General features: G+C 43.9%; 1 protein-coding gene across 7 annotated transcripts in view; it reads right to left on the reverse strand.

The window, feature by feature from the left end:
* The window catches only part of sema5ba (sema domain, seven thrombospondin repeats (type 1 and type 1-like), transmembrane domain (TM) and short cytoplasmic domain, (semaphorin) 5Ba), a 325,261-nt gene that overhangs the window by 158,405 nt on the left and 147,083 nt on the right, over positions 1-19,773 (reverse strand). For all 7 annotated transcript variants that reach the window (XM_014165380.2, XM_014165378.2, XM_014165381.2 and 4 more), the window contains 2 exons: positions 9,761-9,860; positions 4,986-5,031 (listed from right to left, as the gene is read on the reverse strand). In XM_014165380.2, coding sequence (XP_014020855.1) covers positions 4,986-5,031; positions 9,761-9,860 — 146 coding nt within the window. The remainder of the gene's footprint in view (positions 1-4,985; positions 5,032-9,760; positions 9,861-19,773) is intronic.

A 19,773-nucleotide genomic window follows, 5' to 3' on the forward strand; every position in this document is an offset into this window, starting at 1 on the left:
CTAGGTTAGACTACTGCAATGCTCTACTTTCTGGCTACCCGGATAAAGCACTAAACAAACTTTCAGTTAGTGCTAAACACGGCTGCTAGAATCTTGACTAGAACCAAAAGATTTGATCATATCACTCCAGTGCTAGCCTCTCTACACTGGCTTCCTGTTAAGGCAAGGGCTTGCTCCTACCTATCTTCCGATTTGGTCCTGCCGTACATACCTACATGTACGCTACGGTCACAAGACTGCAGCAAACAGCTGGAGGCAGGGCTTTCTCCTATAGAGCTCCATTTTTATGGAATGGTCTGCCTACCCATGTGAGAGATGCAGACTCGGTCTCAACCTTTAAGTCTTTATTGAAGACTCATCTCTTCAGTAGGTCCTATGATTGAGTGTAGTCTGGCCCAGGAATGTGAAGGTGAACGGAAAGGCACTGGAACAACGAACCGCCCTTGCTGTCTCTGCCTGGCCGGTTCCCCTCTCTCCACTGGGATTCTCTGCCTCTAACTCTATTACAGGGGCTGAGTCACTGGCTTACTGGTGCTCTTCCATGCCGTCCCTAGGAGGGGTGCGTCACTTGAGTGGGTTATGTCACTGACGTGATCTTCCTGTCCGGGTTGGCGCCCCCCCTTGGGTTGTGCCGTGGCGGAGATCTTTGTGGGCTATACTCGGCCTTGTCTCAGGATGGTAAATTGGTGGTTGAAGATATCCCTCTAGTGGTGTGGGGGCTGTGCTTTGGCTAAGTGGGTGGGGTTATATCCTGCCTGTTTGGCCCTGTCCGGGGGTATCGTCGGATGGGGCCACAGTGTCTCCCGACCCCTCCTGTCTCAGCCTCCAGTATTTATGCTGCAGTAGTTTATGTGTCGGGGGGCTAGGGTCAGTCTGTTATATCTGGAGTATTTCTCCTGTCTTATCCGGTGTCCTGTGTGAATTTAAGTATGCTCTCTCTAATTCTGTCTCTTTCTTTCTCTCTCTCGTAGGACCTGAGCCCTAGGACCATGCCTCAGGACTACCTGGCCTGATGACTCCTTGCTCTCCCCAGTCCACTTGGCCGTGCTGCTGCTCCAGTTTCAACTGTTCTGCCTGTGGCTATGGAACCCTGACCTGTTCACTGGACGTGCTACCTGTCCCAGACCTGCTGTTTTCAACTCTCTAGAGACAGCAGGAGTGGTAGAGATACTCTGAATGATCGGCTATGAAAAGCCAACTGACATTTACTCCTGAGATGCTGACCTGTTGCACCCTCAACAACCACTGTGATTATTATTATTTGAGCCTGCTGGTCATCTATGAACATTTGAACATCTTGGCTATGTTCTGTTATAATCTCCACCTGGCACAGCCAGAAGAGGACTGGCCACCCCTCATAGCCTGGTTCCTCTCTAGGTTTCTTCCTAGGTTATGGCCTTTCTAGGGAGATTTTCCTAGCCACCGTGCTTCTACACCTGCATTGCTTGCTGTTTGGGGTTTTAGGCTGGGTTTCTGTACAGCATTTTGTGACATCAGCTGATGTAAGGGCTTTATAAATACATTTGATTTGATTTAGTCATGCCTGGGTTCAAATAGTGCTTGTGTTCTTTCAAGGACTGAGTGTTTGATTGAGTCTTGCTGGAGTGCCAGATGGACGGGGTTGGACACTTTTGGAACTATTACAATAGTCTTGGCTCTGGTCTGGGCACAAGCTCTTTAGCTAACAGCTCACAGACACAGTGCAGGTAGGCTAGTCTACATGAGATTATTATTGATAAGAGCGCAAGTATTTGTATTTGTCAACGGCAGTCAAGCATCAATCATCATGTCACCAGTATCAGACCCACAATATTATTGTAAAGAAGCATCAAGACCGGCAGGAACCTTCGTCACCGTGTGAAGGTCATCATAATTGATTTCATCTGTAGCCTAATAAACTACATGGTTTCCCGAGTCGTAGTGGGAGGACCACATATCATATTGCGTGACTCCAAGTTTACTTCGATGATGGTTATTATATCAATATTTGAGCATAAAAATGTTTCCACCGCCATTTCTAGCATAATTCATTTTACCAACACAAAAATATCCCACCGTGTCAAACTAACAAATTATCTGTCGGCATTTATAAAATTGTACCAAAATGTAATTTTTAACATTTTTTTTTAACCTTTATTTAACTAGGCAAGTCAGTTAAGAACACATTCTTATTCACAATGACAGCCTAGGAACAGTGGGTTAACTGCCTTGTTCAGGGGCAGAACAACTGATTCTTACCTTGTCAGCTCAGAGGTTTGATCTAGCAACCTTTCAGTTACTAGTTCAACACTCTAACCACTAGGCTACCTGCCGCCCGAGTATAACTTTACTCGCATAAAAACTGTGGATGGAAACGTGGTTTGTGATGTACAATCTCCAGGGCTGGAATACTAAAAACAGGTCCCACACCACCATGAGCCTTCTCTACCTGATGCACTGTAATCCCACAGTAGACCTCTGTAACAGTAGCTACCTCCATATAGACATCACACCAAACACTCACTCTTTCACCACTCCACCATCATCCTAGGAGATGAAAACACTCCAGTCCCAAAACCACAGAATCAATACCAGCAAGCCAACTGCTGCCAGGAAAGTTAAAGAGAGGAGCGGCAGAACAGAGGAGTAGAGAGAGGAGGAAAGAGGCGGAGAAGGAGAGAAAGAGAGCAGGTCTGGGAGCCCAGCGGAAGAGAGGAGCGCTGGCTGCAGACAGATAAGTGTGGTTTGTTAAAGACCACTGACAGGGTTCGGTAGGCTACTTTCTAAATGTAACCCATTACAGTTACGTGTCCAAAATGGTCATCAGTAACGTCATTTTGAGACTACCCAAAATCAGTAAAGGGGTTCGGTATGAAGTACTCTCCCTTCTAGATGTGCTGGGTGGTACCACCTCAAGGAAGGGGTTCAGTATGAAGTACACTCCCTTCTAGATGTGCTGGGTGGTACCACCTCAAGGAAGGGGTTCAGTATGAAGTACACTCCCTTCTAGATGTGCTGGGTGGTACCACCTCAAGGAAGAGGTTCAGTATGAAGTACACTCCCTTCTAGATGTGCTGGGTGGTACCACCTCAAGGAAGAGGTTCAGTATGAAGTACACTCCCTTCTAGATGTGCTGGGTGGTACCACCTCAAGGAAGAGGTTCAGTATGAAGTACACTCCCTTCTAGATGTGCTGGGTGGTACCACCTCAAGGCTCACTATAAAAGCAGGTGACAGCGTGCTTTATTTGGCAATGGCCTTGGTAAGTGGAGTGTAATAATACATTATGTATGATGCTTCCTTGACTAAATTCAAAAGGCAGTTAGGCACATTTCCGCATATGACTTAATTCAACGTTTTTGCTTACCGTTTCACAGACATCTATATCTTTATGAAGAAAACGAAATGTAGGCTATGAGGATTATATGTTTATATTCGTAGCTACATCCATCGTAACAAGAAATAGATGACAATGGTGGTCATGTCAAGTCATTGTATTTTTCCCCAACTGCTATGACTGATTGGTGGTGCAGTATGCTAAGACAGTTGGCTCATATTTGTGAGTTCTAATACCACATTGGGCATATATTTATAGATTAAAAATAATAATAATAATAACCCCTTTTTCGTGGTATCCAATTGGTAGTTACAGTCTTGTCTCATCACTGCAACTCCCGTACAGACTCAGGAGAGGCAAAGGTTGAGAGCCATGCGTCCTCTGAAACACAGCCCAACCAAGCCGCACTGCTTCTTGAGACAATGCCCACTTAACCCAGAAGCCAGCCACACCAATGTGTCAGAGGAAACACCGTACACCTGGCAAACGTGTCAGCATGCACTGCACCCGGCCCACCACAGGAGTCGCTAGTGCACGATGGGACAAGGACATCCCTGCCAGCCAAACCCTCCCCTAACCCGGATGACGCTGGGCCAATTGTGCTCCAACTGGTGTCCCAGTTGCGGCCGGCTGCAACAGAGCCTGGACTCGAACCCAGAATCTCTAGCGGCACATCAATGCAGTGCCTTAGACCACTGTGCCCCTCGGGTAGATATATATATTTTTTCAAATCCTTTATTTACATGATTTATCTCCTGCCACACACTTCTAATTCTGAAAAGTATACCTGTGAGAGGGGTCACCCTGGTAGTAGTTGTAGGTTTTTATTCAGTACCCAAGACCAATGTGTGAGTTAATTTGACCACTGGAAAAAGAGCTACTGTGTAAATACTGCAATGCGGTTGGATTGAATTAATCTTCATTTCCAAGGTGATGATTGCACTTTTCTTCCCAACACAATACCGCAATAAATGTGAGTCCACATTTATTTTCCATCCCCCATGGGGGATTTGAATTTACACCGCAAGTGGCAATAGATGTCAGCAACTAAGTGCCTTACCACTGTGAGCTAAATGTCCAGAGACGTATTTGCTTATGATGCACATCATTTTATTATCAGAGCGTGCCAGTGTACTTCTGGTATATTTTAGTGAGAAACTTTTGGAATCAGGTACAACTACCTTTACCCACCCCCAAAATGAATATTTATTAGCAATTCCCCCCAACCACTACTTCTCACCTGAATGCATGTTTTGAAAATTTGAAGCGGTAAGGGCAAAGGCAGAAATTGGGTTTGAGAGTTACCCTTGAAGAGGCATAAGACGACGACAAAAAGGATCCATTTGGTGTGTCATCATAGTGGACTGACTTGTGGTCAGATTCGTTTGAGTGGAATTAACTTAAAACTGGCAACTTTTTTCCAAGGCTGAACTAAATGTCTTTGAGAAAACAGAAATTATGTCATAATGTACTTTTACGCAAACATCCTTTTGGAATTGAAAAGTAATCTAAGTAATCAGAGTTTTTCAAAAGTATCCAATCTGATTACAATATTTTTGCTGGAATAACTGATTAGTTAGTTTTTTGTAATCAGATTATATGTAACTGGACAACACACACACACACACACACACAGCAGCAAGAGAAGAGAGGAGGTGGACTTATTTTACCTGGATGAGAGACACGTTGTTGAGACTCAATCTGAAGAGGAAGTTTCTGTGTAAACATGACAGAGAGGAAATAACAGTTAAAACAAACAGTTAATAAACACTCAGTTTACATGGCAGTTGTGTGTGTTTTTCTGTTACAGTGAGTCAGAAAGGGCACCACAGGTCCCAGAGTGGTTTGGCGGAAAAAAAACTGGGGCCCGTAGTTTTTCCTAATCTGGTATCCTAACCAGGTAAACCTCTGGACCTTACACAATATGAAGTGATTCATCTGTTGTAAAAAGGTTTAATACGGGCTATGATGGGACCAGATTTTGTCTATTCAGGTCACATGGTTAAAAAAAATAATAATGGCCTTGGCGAGGATGAAAACTCTGCAACCGTGTAGTCCCTTACGGAAAAACTACATGAATTTCACATATGATAACGTGTTTTTGTAACACTTGACATGTGACATTTCGCATGTCAAATCATGTGTTTTTGGAACACTTCACATGACATTTTCTTGAGTGTATTTTTAACAAGGTTGAGATATACTTTGAAGTTCAAAGTGTAGGAATACAGGTGAAATTATCTCATGATACAGACATGGTGGTGTAGAAGGAAGATCAGAATGCCATGAACCTGCCATGAACCAAGAGGTTGTGAGTTCAAATCCCAGATAAGGACATGTTGAATAATAATGCCTCTATAAATAAACTAACACAGTGTACAAAACATTAGAAACATATGCTTTTTCCATGACTTAGACTGATTAGGTGAAAGCTATGATCCCTTATTGACGTCACTTGTTAAATCCACGTCAAATCAGTGTAGATGAAGGGGAGGAGACAGGTTCAAGGATTTTTAGGCATTGAGACATGGATTGTGTATATGTGCCATTCAGAGGGTGAATGAGCAAGACAAAATATTAAAGTGCCTTTGAACGGGATATGGTAGTAGGTGCCAGGCGCATCGGTTTAAGTATGTTAAGAACTGCAACGTTGCTGGGTTTTTCACGCTCAACAGTTTTGCATGTGTATCAAGAACGGTCCACCACCCAAAAGACATCCAGCCAACTTTACACAACTGTGGGAAGCATTGGAGTCTAAATGGGCCATAATCCCTTCGGAATGCTTTCGACACCTTGTACAGTCCATGCCCCGACAAATTGAGGCTCTTCTGAAGGCAAATGGGGGTGCAACTCCATACTAGGAAGGTGTGCCTAGTGTTTGTACCCTCAGTGTACATCATGTATGTCAAAGTGAGTCAAATATGTAAGTTGAAAACACTAAATGTTAAAAGCACTATATGTATCATAACTCATTTTTGTTTGCATGGCATCACCTGTGAAAATCCACATGTGAAATATAATCACATGTGAAGTGTTCCAAAAACAAACAAGGCAACAAAGGAGTGGCTCAAGAAGAAGCACATTAAGGTCCTGGAGTGGCCTAGTCAGTCTTCAGACCTTAATCCCATAGAAAATCTGTGGAGGGAGCTGAAGGTTCGAATTGCCAAACATCAGCCTCGAAACCTTAATGACTTGGAGAAGATCTGGAAAGAGGTGTGGGACAAAATCCCTCCTGAGATGTGTGCAAACCTGGTGGCCAACTACAAGAAATGTCTGACCTCTGTGATTGCCAACAAACAAGGGTTTTGCCACCAAGTACTAAGTCATGTTTTGCAGAGGGGTCAAATACTTATTTCCCTCATTAAAATGCAAATAATTGTATAAAATTTTTGACATGCGTTTTTCTGGATTTGTTTTGTTGTTATTCTGTCTCTCCCTGTTCAAATAAACCTACCATTAAAATTATAGACTGATCCTTTCTTTATAAGTGGGCTAACATAAAAAATCAGCAGGGGATCAAATACTTTTTCCCCCCACTGTAGCTTGTCAATCAAGCAACTCTAGCCCAAACATTAGAGTTTCTTTGCAGCTTCTGGCTTCATTTGAAAATAAAAGTCTAGAGCTTGTTTTAGAACTGCATTCAATAATGACGTTACACCAGTAGATGACGTAGTATAGGCTTGGGCATTCAGCAAATGACTTGTGTGAGAAGGATAAAGACAGCCTTGTCTAGAATAACCGCCTGAGCTGCAAAATAGAAAGTAAATGATTTAGGCTAGGCCTATTCCACTATCTAAATATGCCATGCTGTTGTGTGTTATTTAATGGCCATATAATTGCATAATTTGTTTTTATAGCTGTGTGGGGCTACTGTGGTGATCATGTAACCTAATGAATCACACTTTTTCTAGTATTTGAGAGCACAGACTGCAGGCCTTATATTAGGCATTTTGACTGTTGTATTAATGAATTCCACTCTGTATGTAGGCTTGTTATAGCCCTTTGCGTTCCACAACCCCATCACACAGAGGCTATATCCATATCAATAAATGAGACAAAACTAAATATTGATTAAGTCTAGGCTATAACCTGTCCTGAGTGAAATAGCCAAGGGGTCCCAAATGGTCAAGACTATCTATAGCCTATTCTTATTGGCCAATCTGTTTACCCTATCAGCCACTGCATGTGCCTCTTCAACTATTTAGTTTAACATTTATTCAGAGGGCTATATTTCGAGGCCTGTGAGCTAAGGTCTTTTTTTAAAGGGACCCCTATTATAAAACACAAATAGAGTTAAAAAAGTATTCTGCAAGACACCATTACACTAAAGTTGAAGGGCTACTTTTTATTTGGATCGGCCTAAATTAAACAATGAATTATTAAAGTGATAGGCTAAAGAACTTTAGATAATTTTGAATACATACATGGATTTCAATAAACAAATGGGTAAGACTGTTCTATTCTCTTTGATTTAGTTCCTATTGCAACTCAGACATACTGACTGACTAAATTTAATGAAGGATGAATTATATGTTAAAATATGTTGGAATGACGAGTTGCACGCATCATGCGTGCTGTGGACTTCATTTGGTTAGTAGGCAAAGAGGCCTACATTAGGGAATAATGACTCTATGGCTGCATGCCTCCAGAAGGGCATCTTCTGAGGCTGAGGGGTGCTTTTCCAAAGGCGCATGGTGCTGTGATGCTGCATGGAGATCACAAGCTCTTCAACTGGGCAGCAGTGTTGCGATGGAGGGAATAGCCTATACAGACACTACCTACATTAAGACCACTGCAACAGAGGTATTGTTAGTGTGGGAATGAGCTTGTGCCAGACTTAGCCTACGTTTAACCTCTCAATTGTTCATTTCAAAGTCCATATGTTTCATATAAATCATGACAATTTTTGTTTAAATTCATATTAACCGCTCATGCAGAATATGCTTTGGCAAGATTAAGTGATTTAATAAAATATCAAAATATCCAATAAAAATATATTTTGAGTGACTCCAGTGGTCATACATAATTCATAGATTCACCAAACATATCTTATCATTCTATATACTACTGGTTATGATTCATTATTCCTGGTAGATACTACTGGTTATGATTTATTATTCCTGGTAGATACTACTGGTTATGATCCATTATTCCTGGTAGATACTACTGGTTTTGATTCATTATTCCTGGTAGATACTACTGGCTATGATTTCAGACAGAGCCCAGAGAATGGGATGGTGCAGTATTGAATCTGTCATATTTAGATAAGGTGCATGCATGGGAATGTCCACGTCACCCAGAGATATGCCCATGCTTTAGAGATACACATAGCGGACTGAAACTTCACTGTTGTAGGCATAATACAGCTAGTGCTATCTAGATTTATGCTGCCAAACAAATCCATTACATTAGCTACACTTATGTGAAGTAAACTCAACTGAGGGGTAATAGAGAATGGAGACTTAACTTGAAAACGTGCAGGATACCTCTTTCCGGTTTCTCTGACTTCAGTTTTTTTATACTGTGGTACGCTTGTTCACGTAGCACTCCTCACAGGCAGTTTGGTGTATGTTTTTTGTTGAGATGAAACTGCTAAAACTCTGAAAGGTATTATTGTACGTCAGAATTGCAACAAGATTTGTTCAAGCCTAAAATGTTTATCTATAATCAGAAAATGGTCTTTGTATGTTCACAGGTGAAATTTCATGTTTATGTTTCACGCATGGCTTTTCTTATGATCTAACAATTTACGTATGGATTTTCTTACAATCTTAACGATACGTATGTTCAACCTTTCGGCAGCTAACTCGCTCCATACCCATGGTCAATTTGGTTTGACATTTGATATCCCTATGGGGCTAGTTAGAGATCATCAGTAAATTACACAATGTACATGTGACAATAATTTAAAGTCAATAGCTTCAAACTTCAATGAGTTACAAACCTCAAACCAACTATAAATTGGAGAAATTCATATACAAATATTGAAAGCATTTCATGAGAAAACTAAAAGAACTTGGCCACACCAACCGGCTGAAGCTAATTGGACAAAGAAGTTGGCTAGCTTGTTAGCTAGTCTAGGCTAGCTCCAGACACAAGACCTGGTTAGACTGTTTCAAATTATCTAGAAGGGTGAGTGACTAACAGTGTGCTGTTTTGGCAGAGTGAAAGTACAAACGCTTCGCATGTTCGAACACCCACATCAAAACACGCCTCCATGGCCCAAATCTGGTTCTCAGTCTCATTTCCTGATGAGGATAATTGAACCAAGGTTAAATCAGGAAGTTCAGACCCCCTTTAAAACATGATTACCACTTTTGAATTTATTTAAACATTGTCTATGATTGAAGGTGAGGAATTCTCAGCAGCAGCGAAGTGCAGGGCCAAGCAGAGTGTTTTGCTTAAGTGACAAATGAACAAGAGAAATTAAGGAATGCATTCTTACCTTGCACCCACTATCAGCTCATTCCTGGTCAGATCAAGGGTCAGTTGGGAGTAGTCTCTCACGCCCGGGTGGGAGAAAATAGAGATCCAAGGACTCAGGGCTGAAAGAGAGGAAGAAAAGAGAACGCAAGGGATAGAGAGTGAAAGAGAGAGAAAATGAAAGTGAGAGTTAAGTAAAGTTAAGGACTACAAAGAATGTTTCTGTACTATATTGTAACATGATGAATCTGTCTTCTGTTGGGCTCCTGGGGCAGCCTGTTCAGTCAAGTTAAATTGAAGGTGACAGCAACATGAGTAACGTCTCTGAAATAAATCTAATAAGAGAGATTCGGAACACTTCTAATTCACATTGAAGTGGGTTACGATAGATGTCCTGAAAACACACTGGAATCACTGATATGGTTGTCATGATCTATTTTGTGTTGTTATAGGTCCAAAACAGTGTAGCTTTCTTTATATTGTCATAAAAAAAAACAGCCCATTATCACCGATTTCACCTTTGCATAGGTTTTCAGTTGGTCAATAATGAAGTAGCCTCACTTGATGTCTTACAGGTGCAAAAATGTATGTCAGTGAGAAACTACTTATATGTTGTGGCTTGCAGCAGCGAAGGAGTGAGTGGGTAGATTGTGATTGTGTCCAGCTACTGGTAACCCCCCTTTGCCGAGACCCCAGTAGGATCCAGCAGAGGGACAATGCTGTCTAAGACCATATCAAGCCTACTGAGCCTAACGCAACCAGTCAAAAAGAGCCCTTCCAGGAAACACGCCACAACGCCCGCTGCTTCAGACAGTTGACAGTCGCTTTCACAAATCAAAAACAATTTCTCCCGGCAGAGTCACAGGAAGTCACACAATGCGCCTTGTAGAGTGGCGGGTCCAGAAAGTGCTCAGCTGATCTCCATGTGATCTGAGCGTGGGTTTACTAAATGGATTTCACCACATGGGAGATTGCAAGGTGAATGGTATGTTATTTTTATGTGTAGAACACAATATTGAAGTGGTTGGTTGCTTGGATTCAGCATTGCAGTGTGTTTAGTAGCATATAACATGACAGAAAACTTAGACACATTTTTTTGTTGTTATTCCCAGAATAATTGTGTTTATTTTGGCCCCCTGCAAAGACAACCTTGGACATCTTCAGTTTGTTTACTGCATAAAAAAAATGCATTTACCATTTTCAGAAGTGAATGCTTGAATTTGAACAAAAATTATTAAAGTAACAAAAAGCTCAGTGGGGGGGTTTCTATAAAAAAAATTGCATGATTTATCTCTCCTGATATTTTAACATTTTACTTCTGTGGGCTAAATTAGGGTGACAGTGTTTTTGGTCATCTTAAACAAATCTACTTTGAAACAAAAGTACAAACCTCTGTCACGTTGTATAAATGATTGGAGACAGGCGCAGTAATTCGTAATAGGGGGTTTTAATACTCCACCCAAAAATATAACATGCCATGAAAGGCACGGGGACGAAGCCCAAAACAAACATGTATGCAAAAACACAGGGATGTAACCCAAACAAAAGAGCGAGGTTACACCTCTAATAAATACACGGGACAAGACCCGTAATAACAATACACGGAACGAGACTGGTAATAACAAGTGCACAGCAATACACGGGACCCGTAATAATGAGTACACAATCCACGCAGCACGAAAGCCAAAACAAAGCACATGTACTCAAGACCAACGGACATGGGAACAATAACCGACAAGACAATGGTGAATCAGGTGTGCGTAATGAAACAGTTAGAGGCGGGTGAGGTAGACCCCCGGAACTGGTGCACAGAATGAGCAGCAGTACCGGGGGAATCCGTGGCAGTACGCCATCCCGACGCGCTGCACTAACAGGGTAATGACACTGGCCTCGGGGACGACCACAGGGACGCAGTGCGGGTCGGTCAGGGCGCTGATGGTGAAAATCCCTGGTCAGTGACGCATTCAGGATGTCCACCGCAGGAACCCAGCAACGCTCCTCTCGACCGTACCCCTCCCGTGTCGCACTGCACCAGCAGCGGGAATACACTGGCCTCGAGGACAACCACAGGAACGCGGAAAGATCAGGGCCAGTTGCAGCTGCCGAAGTTGCGTCGTCGGACGGGCCAGTTGCCGAAGTTGCATATTATTGACTGTACGTTTGTTTATTCCATGTGTAACTCTGTGTTGTTGTATGTGTTGAACTGCTTTGCTTTATCTTGGCCAGGTCGCAGTTGCAAATGAGAACTTGTTCTCATCTAGCCTACCTGGTTAAATAAAGGTGAAATAAAATGAAATAAAATGTAAAAATGTGTAACCCAAACAAAAGAGCGAGGTTAAACCTCTAATAAATACACAGGACGAGACTCGTAATAACAATACACGGGACGACATCTGTAATAACGAGTACACAATACACGTAGCATGGAAGCCAAAACAACGAAGCACGGCCATGGAAAAATAACCGACAAGACAATGGTGTACAGAGGGCACATATATACAATTACTAATCAGGGGAATTGGAATCAGGTGGGCGTAATGAGACAGTTCAGTGACGCCTAGAGGCTGATGACATAGACCTACCGGTGGAATCCGTGACACACACACATGGTTATGGGTTTAAAGAAAGAAGACCCATGTACCATGTCAGATAAAATGTATTATTGTATTATTTTGAGTTTGCATCCCAATATTACACTTTATATACATCACAGAAGACTGAAATATAACAAAACTGTTTGACATAGAAACACTGGATTTTCTGTGTTTAAAAAAAAGAAGAAAAAAAATATGTATTGATTATGAAATTATGAAAAATGTCACCTAAGAAGCCAATAGAGGGCGATTTTGGTTATTTGACTGCAGGAAAGAGCTACACCAAATGCGACAAACTCACTGTCTGCTAGAGAGACGAAGAACTTACACTGAACTGAAGTCTTGGGAAAAACCACAAAAGAACCACAGATTTCCACCACACCACAGCATTAAACCAAAGCAGTGAATGAACAGACTACAGTAGGGTTGATTGCAACCATATGGCCACATTATCCTGAGTATACATTATTAAGATATACTGTAATTAGGCAATAGCAGACTAATCATAGGGATGGATTATTAAGACATAATGAGACGATAGCAGAGTAATCATAGGGATGGATTATTAAGACATAATGAGACGATAGCAGAGTAAACATAGGGATGGATTATTAAGACATAATGAGTTGATAGCAGAGTAATCATAGTGTAGAATGAGCTGCCTGGTGGTTTTCCTCATCCTCCAGCCAGTACCAAGCAGATAACTCTGAGTGCTAGGAGACACACTCTAACACACATCCACACACACTCTAACACACATATAAACACAATGAAATACTGTTTTCACATAGGATTTACATTTTTTTTGCCTGTATTTTACAGTATTTTGCCTGGGCAATGTTTAATTGTCGGTATTGTCTACTTGTTGAATGTGTGAAGTCTTGATTTGTGGTTGTTTGTAATGTCTTGTTCATTTGTGTTGGACCCCAGGAAGATTAGCAAGAGTTACGGTGTTAGCTAATGGGGATCCAAATAAATAAATAAAAATGACAAATTATATGACCCACTTACAAACAGGCCCATTTTTACCACCTTCTTTTCTGCATCCACCTCACGTGTGCATGCCGGCATGGGGGGGGGGGGGGGGGGAGTGGAAGTTGTGGTGTGCAGATGTGGGTGGGCTTCTATTTGAATAAAATTCATTGAGAATATACACCTTGAAAAATAAATCCATTATTACTTCCTGTTAGGTCCTAAGAAACATAAGACTAATATAACATACTTTCAAAAGAATACAATATCATATTTTGAGTTTAATTAGGCCTATGTTACGGGTCTGTGCAGCCATGGCTGTGCAATCCAAATTAAATCAATAGCTTGTTATTTTGTTAATTAAACAGGCAAGACACACCTACCCTGATGAATATGGTGGAATATTAAAATGCAACAAATATTTTTCCCACACAACTTGTGTCATGGAAATGTATAGAACACTGTCATATAACAAGATTATATAGGCCGTCCCTGTGGCTCAGTTGGTAGAGCATGGTACGTGCAACGCCAGGGTTGTGGGTTTGATTCCCACGGGAGGCCAGTACAAAAATGCATGAAATGAAATGTATGCATTCACTACTGTAAGTCGCTCTGGATAAGAGCATCTGCTAAATGACTAAAATGTAATGTAAAAATATTTTAAGCCCATGCTTTTTTTTATCCATGTGTCATCTCTTTCCTACCCTCACTCCGCTTTGGTAGGGAGCAGGCGAAGGGTCTTACCTTCATCAGGATACCGATACAAAATATGAACAATCCTATCTTCAAAAGCATGCGAGTCTCAAATATTTCACAACCTCCGCGGGTGTTTGAGTTGCCTATATGCGATTGAGCTAAATGATAGGCCTATACGTGATTTTGGCTACATTATTGCATGCTAAATGTTTCTTATCAGTGATAGATGAGAAAACGAATAGATAAGCTATACCACCTCCACGTAATTTGCCCAGCCAGAAACCAATTAACCAAATAGCCTATACAGACAGAGATTCAGTTAAACAAAATCACATTGTTTAATTATCAGACAAGTCTCCTTATTTTCTCAAAAGGGTATCATCAGATGTGGGGGATGAGAAGTTCAGTCTCCTTTTGGATGAGTCCACTGATGTCAGTGTCTCGAAATACCTGGGTGTGGTGATTCGGTATTTCAGTGCTAAAAAAAGAACCGTTGTGTCCACATTTCTCGGGCTGGTTGAATTGGAGGGGGCGACACCAGATCAATAGCAAAGGCGGTAGTTGAGTTTCTCGAGAAGTGTAACCTTAATAAACAGAATCTTCCAGGGTATTGGTACTGATAATGCGTCCATGATGACTGGGGTGCACAATGGGGTGCACAAGATTTTAAAGGAAGAATGTGCATTGCCCAATTTGGTACTCATCCGCTGTGTGTGCCATTCTTTACAATTGGCTGACAGTGCAGCATCCAAAGAAACCATCCCTAGGAGTGTTGAGTACTTAATCAGTGTCACGTCCTGGCCAGTATATAAGGTTAATTGTTTTGTAGTTTGGTCAGGGCGTGGCAGGGGGTATTTGTTTTCTGTGGTTCGGGGTGGTGTGTTTGTGTAAAGGGTGTTTAATTTAGTAATTCCGGGTTTTGGTTTATGTTTAGTAATTCTATGGTTAGTCTAGGTTGTGTGTTTCTATGTTTGGTTGATTGGGGTTGGGACTCTCAGTTGAAGGCAGGTGTTGTCTATCTGCCTTTGATTGAGAGTTCCATATATTAGGTGTGTTTGTATGTGTGATTTGTGGGTGATTGTTCTGTGTTTCGCCTTGTGCCTTACCAGACTGTTTTTGTTGATCGTTCGTGTTTTTGTTATTTTGTATGTTCGTTTTGAAAGATAATTAAAAAGCAAGATGAGCATTCACGTACCTGCTGCGTATTGGTCCTCATTCACCGACAACAACCGTGACAGAATCACCCACCACCAAAGGACCAAGCAGCAGAGGAAGGAGCAGACGGAGTTCGAGTTGGACTGGCGGGAGAAGTGGACTTGGGAGGAAGTTCTGGACGGGGCCGGACCCTGGCATCAGGCTGGGGATTATCGACGCCCGCAGTGGGAAATTGAGGCAGCCAAGGCAGAGAGGCGGTGGTACGAGGCCAAGTACGCGCAGAAGGAGAAGCACGAGAGGCACCCCCAAGAAGATTTTGGGGGGGGGCACACGGGTAGTTTGGCTAGGCGTAAGAAGAGCCGGAAGCCAGCTACTCGTGGTTATATGGAGGAGCGTATGGGGTTGAGAGCGCTATGTTTCGCTGAGGAGCGCACTATCTCACCCATACGCACGCACAGTCCGGTGCGCGTTATTCCAGCCCCTCGCAGGTGCCGTGCTAGAGCGGGCATCCAGCCTGGTAGGAGGATGCCTGCGCAGCGCATCTGGTCGCCGGTACGCCTCCGAGGACCAGGCTACCCAACTCCCGCTCTACGCACGGCTACCATCAGGCCCCTGCACAGCCCAGTCTGCCCTGTACGAGCACCCCGCTCGTACAGGGCTACTAGTTCCATCCAGCCAAGGCGGGTTGTGCAGGAGGTAAGATCTAGACCGGCTGTGCGCCTCCATAGCCCTGGGTTTCCAGCTCCTGTCTCTCGTGCGGACCCGGAAGTGCGTCAACCCAGTCCGACTCGTCCTGTTCCCGCTCCCGCACTAGCCTGGAGGTGCGTGTACATAATCTGGTAATCCCAGTACCAGCACCACGCACCAGGCTACAAGTGCGTCAACCCTGCCTCGCCAGTCAACAGTCTTCATCAGAGCTGCCCGCCAGTCAACAGTCATCATCAGAGCTGCCCGCCAGTCAACAGTCATCATCAGAGCTGCCCGCCAGTCAACAGTCATCATCAGAGCTGCCCGTCAGTCAACAGTCATCGTCAGAGCTGCCCGCCAGTCAACAGTCATCATCAGAGCTGCCCGCCAGTCAACAGTCATCGTCAGAGCTGCCCGCCAGTCAACAGTCATCGTCAGAGCTGCCCGCCAGTCAACAGTCATCGTCAGAGCTGCCCGCCAGTCAACAGTCATCGTCAGAGCTGCCCGCCAGTCAACAGTCATCGTCAGAGCTGCCCGCCAGTCAACAGTCGTCAGAGCTGCCCGCCAGTCAACAGTCGTCAGAGCTGCCCGCCAGTCAACAGTCGTCAGAGCTGCCCGCCAGTCAACAGTCGCCAGAGAGGTCAGACTGCGCTGAACTGCCGGAGTGGCCAGACTGCGCTGAACTGCCGGAGTGGCCAGACTGCGCTGAACTGCCGGAGTGGCCAGACTGCGCTGAACTGCCGGAGTGGCCAGACTGCGCTGAACTGCCGGAGTGGCCAGACTGCGCTGAACTGCCGGAGTGGCCAGACTGCGCTGAACTGCCGGAGTGGCCAGACTGCCCTGAACTGCCGGAGTGGCCAGACTGCCCTGAACTGCCGGAGTGGCCAGACTGCCCTGAACTGCCGGAGTGGCCAGACTGCCCTGAACTGCCGGAGTGGCCAGACTGCCCTGAACTGCCGGAGTGGCCAGACTGCCCTGAACTGCCGGAGTGGCCAGACTGCCCTGAACTGCCGGAGTGGCCAGACTGCCCTGAACTGCCGGAGTGGCCAGACTGCCCTGAACTGCCGGAGTGGCCAGACTGCCCTGAACTGCCGGAGTGGCCAGACTGCCCTGAACTGCCGGAGTGGCCAGACTGCCCTGAACTGCCGGAGTGGCCAGACTGCCCTGAACTGCCGGAGTGGCCAGACTGCCCTGAACTGCCGGAGTGGCCAGACTGCCCTGAACTGCCGGAGTGGCCAGACTGCCCAGACTGTCCCGAATTGCCAGACTGCCCAGACTGTCCCGAATTGCCAGACTGCCCAGACTGTCCCGAATTGCCAGACTGCCCAGACTGTCCCGAATTGCCAGACTGCCCAGACTGTCCCGAATTGCCAGACTGCCCAGACTGTCCCGAATTGCCAGACTGCCCAGACTCTCCCGAATTGCCAGACTGCCCCGACTGCCCCCCGGCGAAGCCAGAGTGGCCCGACAGCCTGGAACGGCCGGAGCCAGAGCCACCTCCAGAAATAGGTGGGTTGGGGAGGGGGTGTAGCACAGTGCCGCCGTTGACGGCAGCCACCCTCCCTTCCCTCCCTTTAGAAAAGGGGACTTTTTGTTGGTGTTGCTTGGGGTTATTTTTTTGTTAAGGTGCTTCTGGGGTAGCACCTTTAAGGGGGGTACTGTCACGTCCTGGCCAGTATATAAGGTTAATTGTTTTGTAGTTTGGTCAGGGCGTGGCAGGGGGTATTTGTTTTCTGTGGTTCGGGGTGGTGTGTTTGTGTAAAGGGTGTTTAATTTAGTAATTCCGGGTTTTGGTTTATGTTTAGTAATTCTATGGTTAGTCTAGGTTGTGTGTTTCTATGTTTGGTTGATTGGGGTTGGGACTCTCAGTTGAAGGCAGGTGTTGTCTATCTGCCTTTGATTGAGAGTTCCATATATTAGGGTGTGTTTGTATGTGTGATTTGTGGGTGATTGTTCTGTGTTTCGCCTTGTGCCTTACCAGACTGTTTTTGTTGATCGTTCGTGTTTTTGTTATTTTGTATGTTCGTTTTGAAAGATAATTAAAAAGCAAGATGAGCATTCACGTACCTGCTGCGTATTGGTCCTCATTCACCGACAACAACCGTGACAATCAGGGAAACCTACAACTGGTTTTCGATTTCCCCAAAATGGCGCGAGGCGTACAAAGCAGTGTATGCCACCATTAATTGTGGCCAAAAACCCCTGCAGATCACCAAAGTGTGTGCCACACGTTGGCTATTGATTGAGCCTGCGGTAACTCGTATATTGAGCCAGTGGGAAGAACTGAAACTCCACTTTGAGGTGACCAAGGCCAGTGAGCATTGCTACATGGCGGATGTGCTCCACGCCATGTAAGTGAACAAGACCAACTATGTCTACCTGACATTCTTGAAATCAATCCTGTCCGATGCACAAGTTGCAGTGAAAAAATTGGAGGGAGAGCAAACAGATCCTGTCAAGCTTTTGGACAATCTGGTACACCTCTTACCATCAATTTGCAACAGAGTAGTCAATTCCATGGCAAAAGTTGATGTCCTGAAGAATGCCATTGATGGACATCTCAGTCCATCACCATACCTTGGGTACCTTTTCGAGAGCACGGTGTACCAACTCAGTCTTGCGCCAGAGGAAAAAAAGGTAATTCGGAGACGGTGCATCAACTACATTGTTGCTTTAAGCAAGGAGCTGCAAGCAAGGCTCCCAGACAACCTTGAAGCCTTGCGAAACATGGCCTTGTTCTGTGTTAAGGAAATGCTAAAGCATAATAAAGGCACCACTGAAATTATTAAAGTAGCTGAGCTACTGGAATACCAGCCCCAAACAATTGATAAAATTGTTTCCCAATGGAGAAACATCCATCTGTTTAGGTGGGACTCAACTGAAAATACAGTCGCGTTTTAGAGTAAAGTCAATAACTACACGGACTCTTCCGGGTCAAATCCATTTGAAAAACTGTGCAAAGCTGCACTCGCTGCCCTCTCCTTGCCACACTCAAATGTGGAGGTTGAACGGCTGTTCAGCCAAATGAGTGTGGTCAAGTCAAAGTTAAGAAATAGAATGTCACTGCACACTCTCAACTCCATACTCCTGTCGTGGTATGGACTGAAGCTGGCTGGTGATACCCCTTACCAGCATAAACTACCAAGTGAAGTTCTGCAGCAGTTTGGCACCACAGCAGCATACAGCTTTAAAACCTCTTCAGCGTCTCATCCCGTCAGCGGGATCAAAATCCAGCGAAAAATCATATCGCCATTAGCATAACAAAATGTAATAATTTGAAAAAAGAAAAACATTTTTTTTTTCCGTTTTATAGATACACCTCTCCTGAATCGACCCACGTCGTCCGATTTCAAAAAGGTTTAACAGGAAAAGCAAATCATTAGATTATGTTAGAGGAGTCCATCGTAAAAAGCAGCAACATAGCCATTTTCCGACCAAACACATGCATCACAAATAACCCAAAAACAGCTAAATGCAGCACTAACCTTTTACAAACTTCATCAGATGACACACCTAGGACATCATGTTACACAATGCATGCATTCTTTTGTTCAATAAAGTTCATATTTATATATGAAAACAGCATTTTACATCGGCGTCTGACGTTGACTAACTATTTTCCCGTCAAAAGCATCCGATGAAACAGTGCTACAATTTACTGAATTACTATTCGAAAACATGTTTAAAATGTAATATTGTCATTCTAAGATTTATAGATGAATATCTCTTGAAAGCACCTGTCATACCAGATTTAAAAATAACTTTACTGGGTAATCACACTTAGCGATAAAAGGGGATGCGATACTCAGAAAATGAGCTAGTAAATACAGCTCGGCGCCATCTTGGAACAATCGCATATCACATCTAATGTTGTATAATATTGTCAATAATCCCTTACCTTTAGTTGTCTTCATCAGAAAGCACTTCCAGG

Source organism: Salmo salar, chromosome ssa21 (genome assembly GCF_905237065.1).
Source record: "Salmo salar chromosome ssa21, Ssal_v3.1, whole genome shotgun sequence".
Classification (NCBI taxonomy): domain Eukaryota; kingdom Metazoa; phylum Chordata; class Actinopteri; order Salmoniformes; family Salmonidae; genus Salmo; species Salmo salar.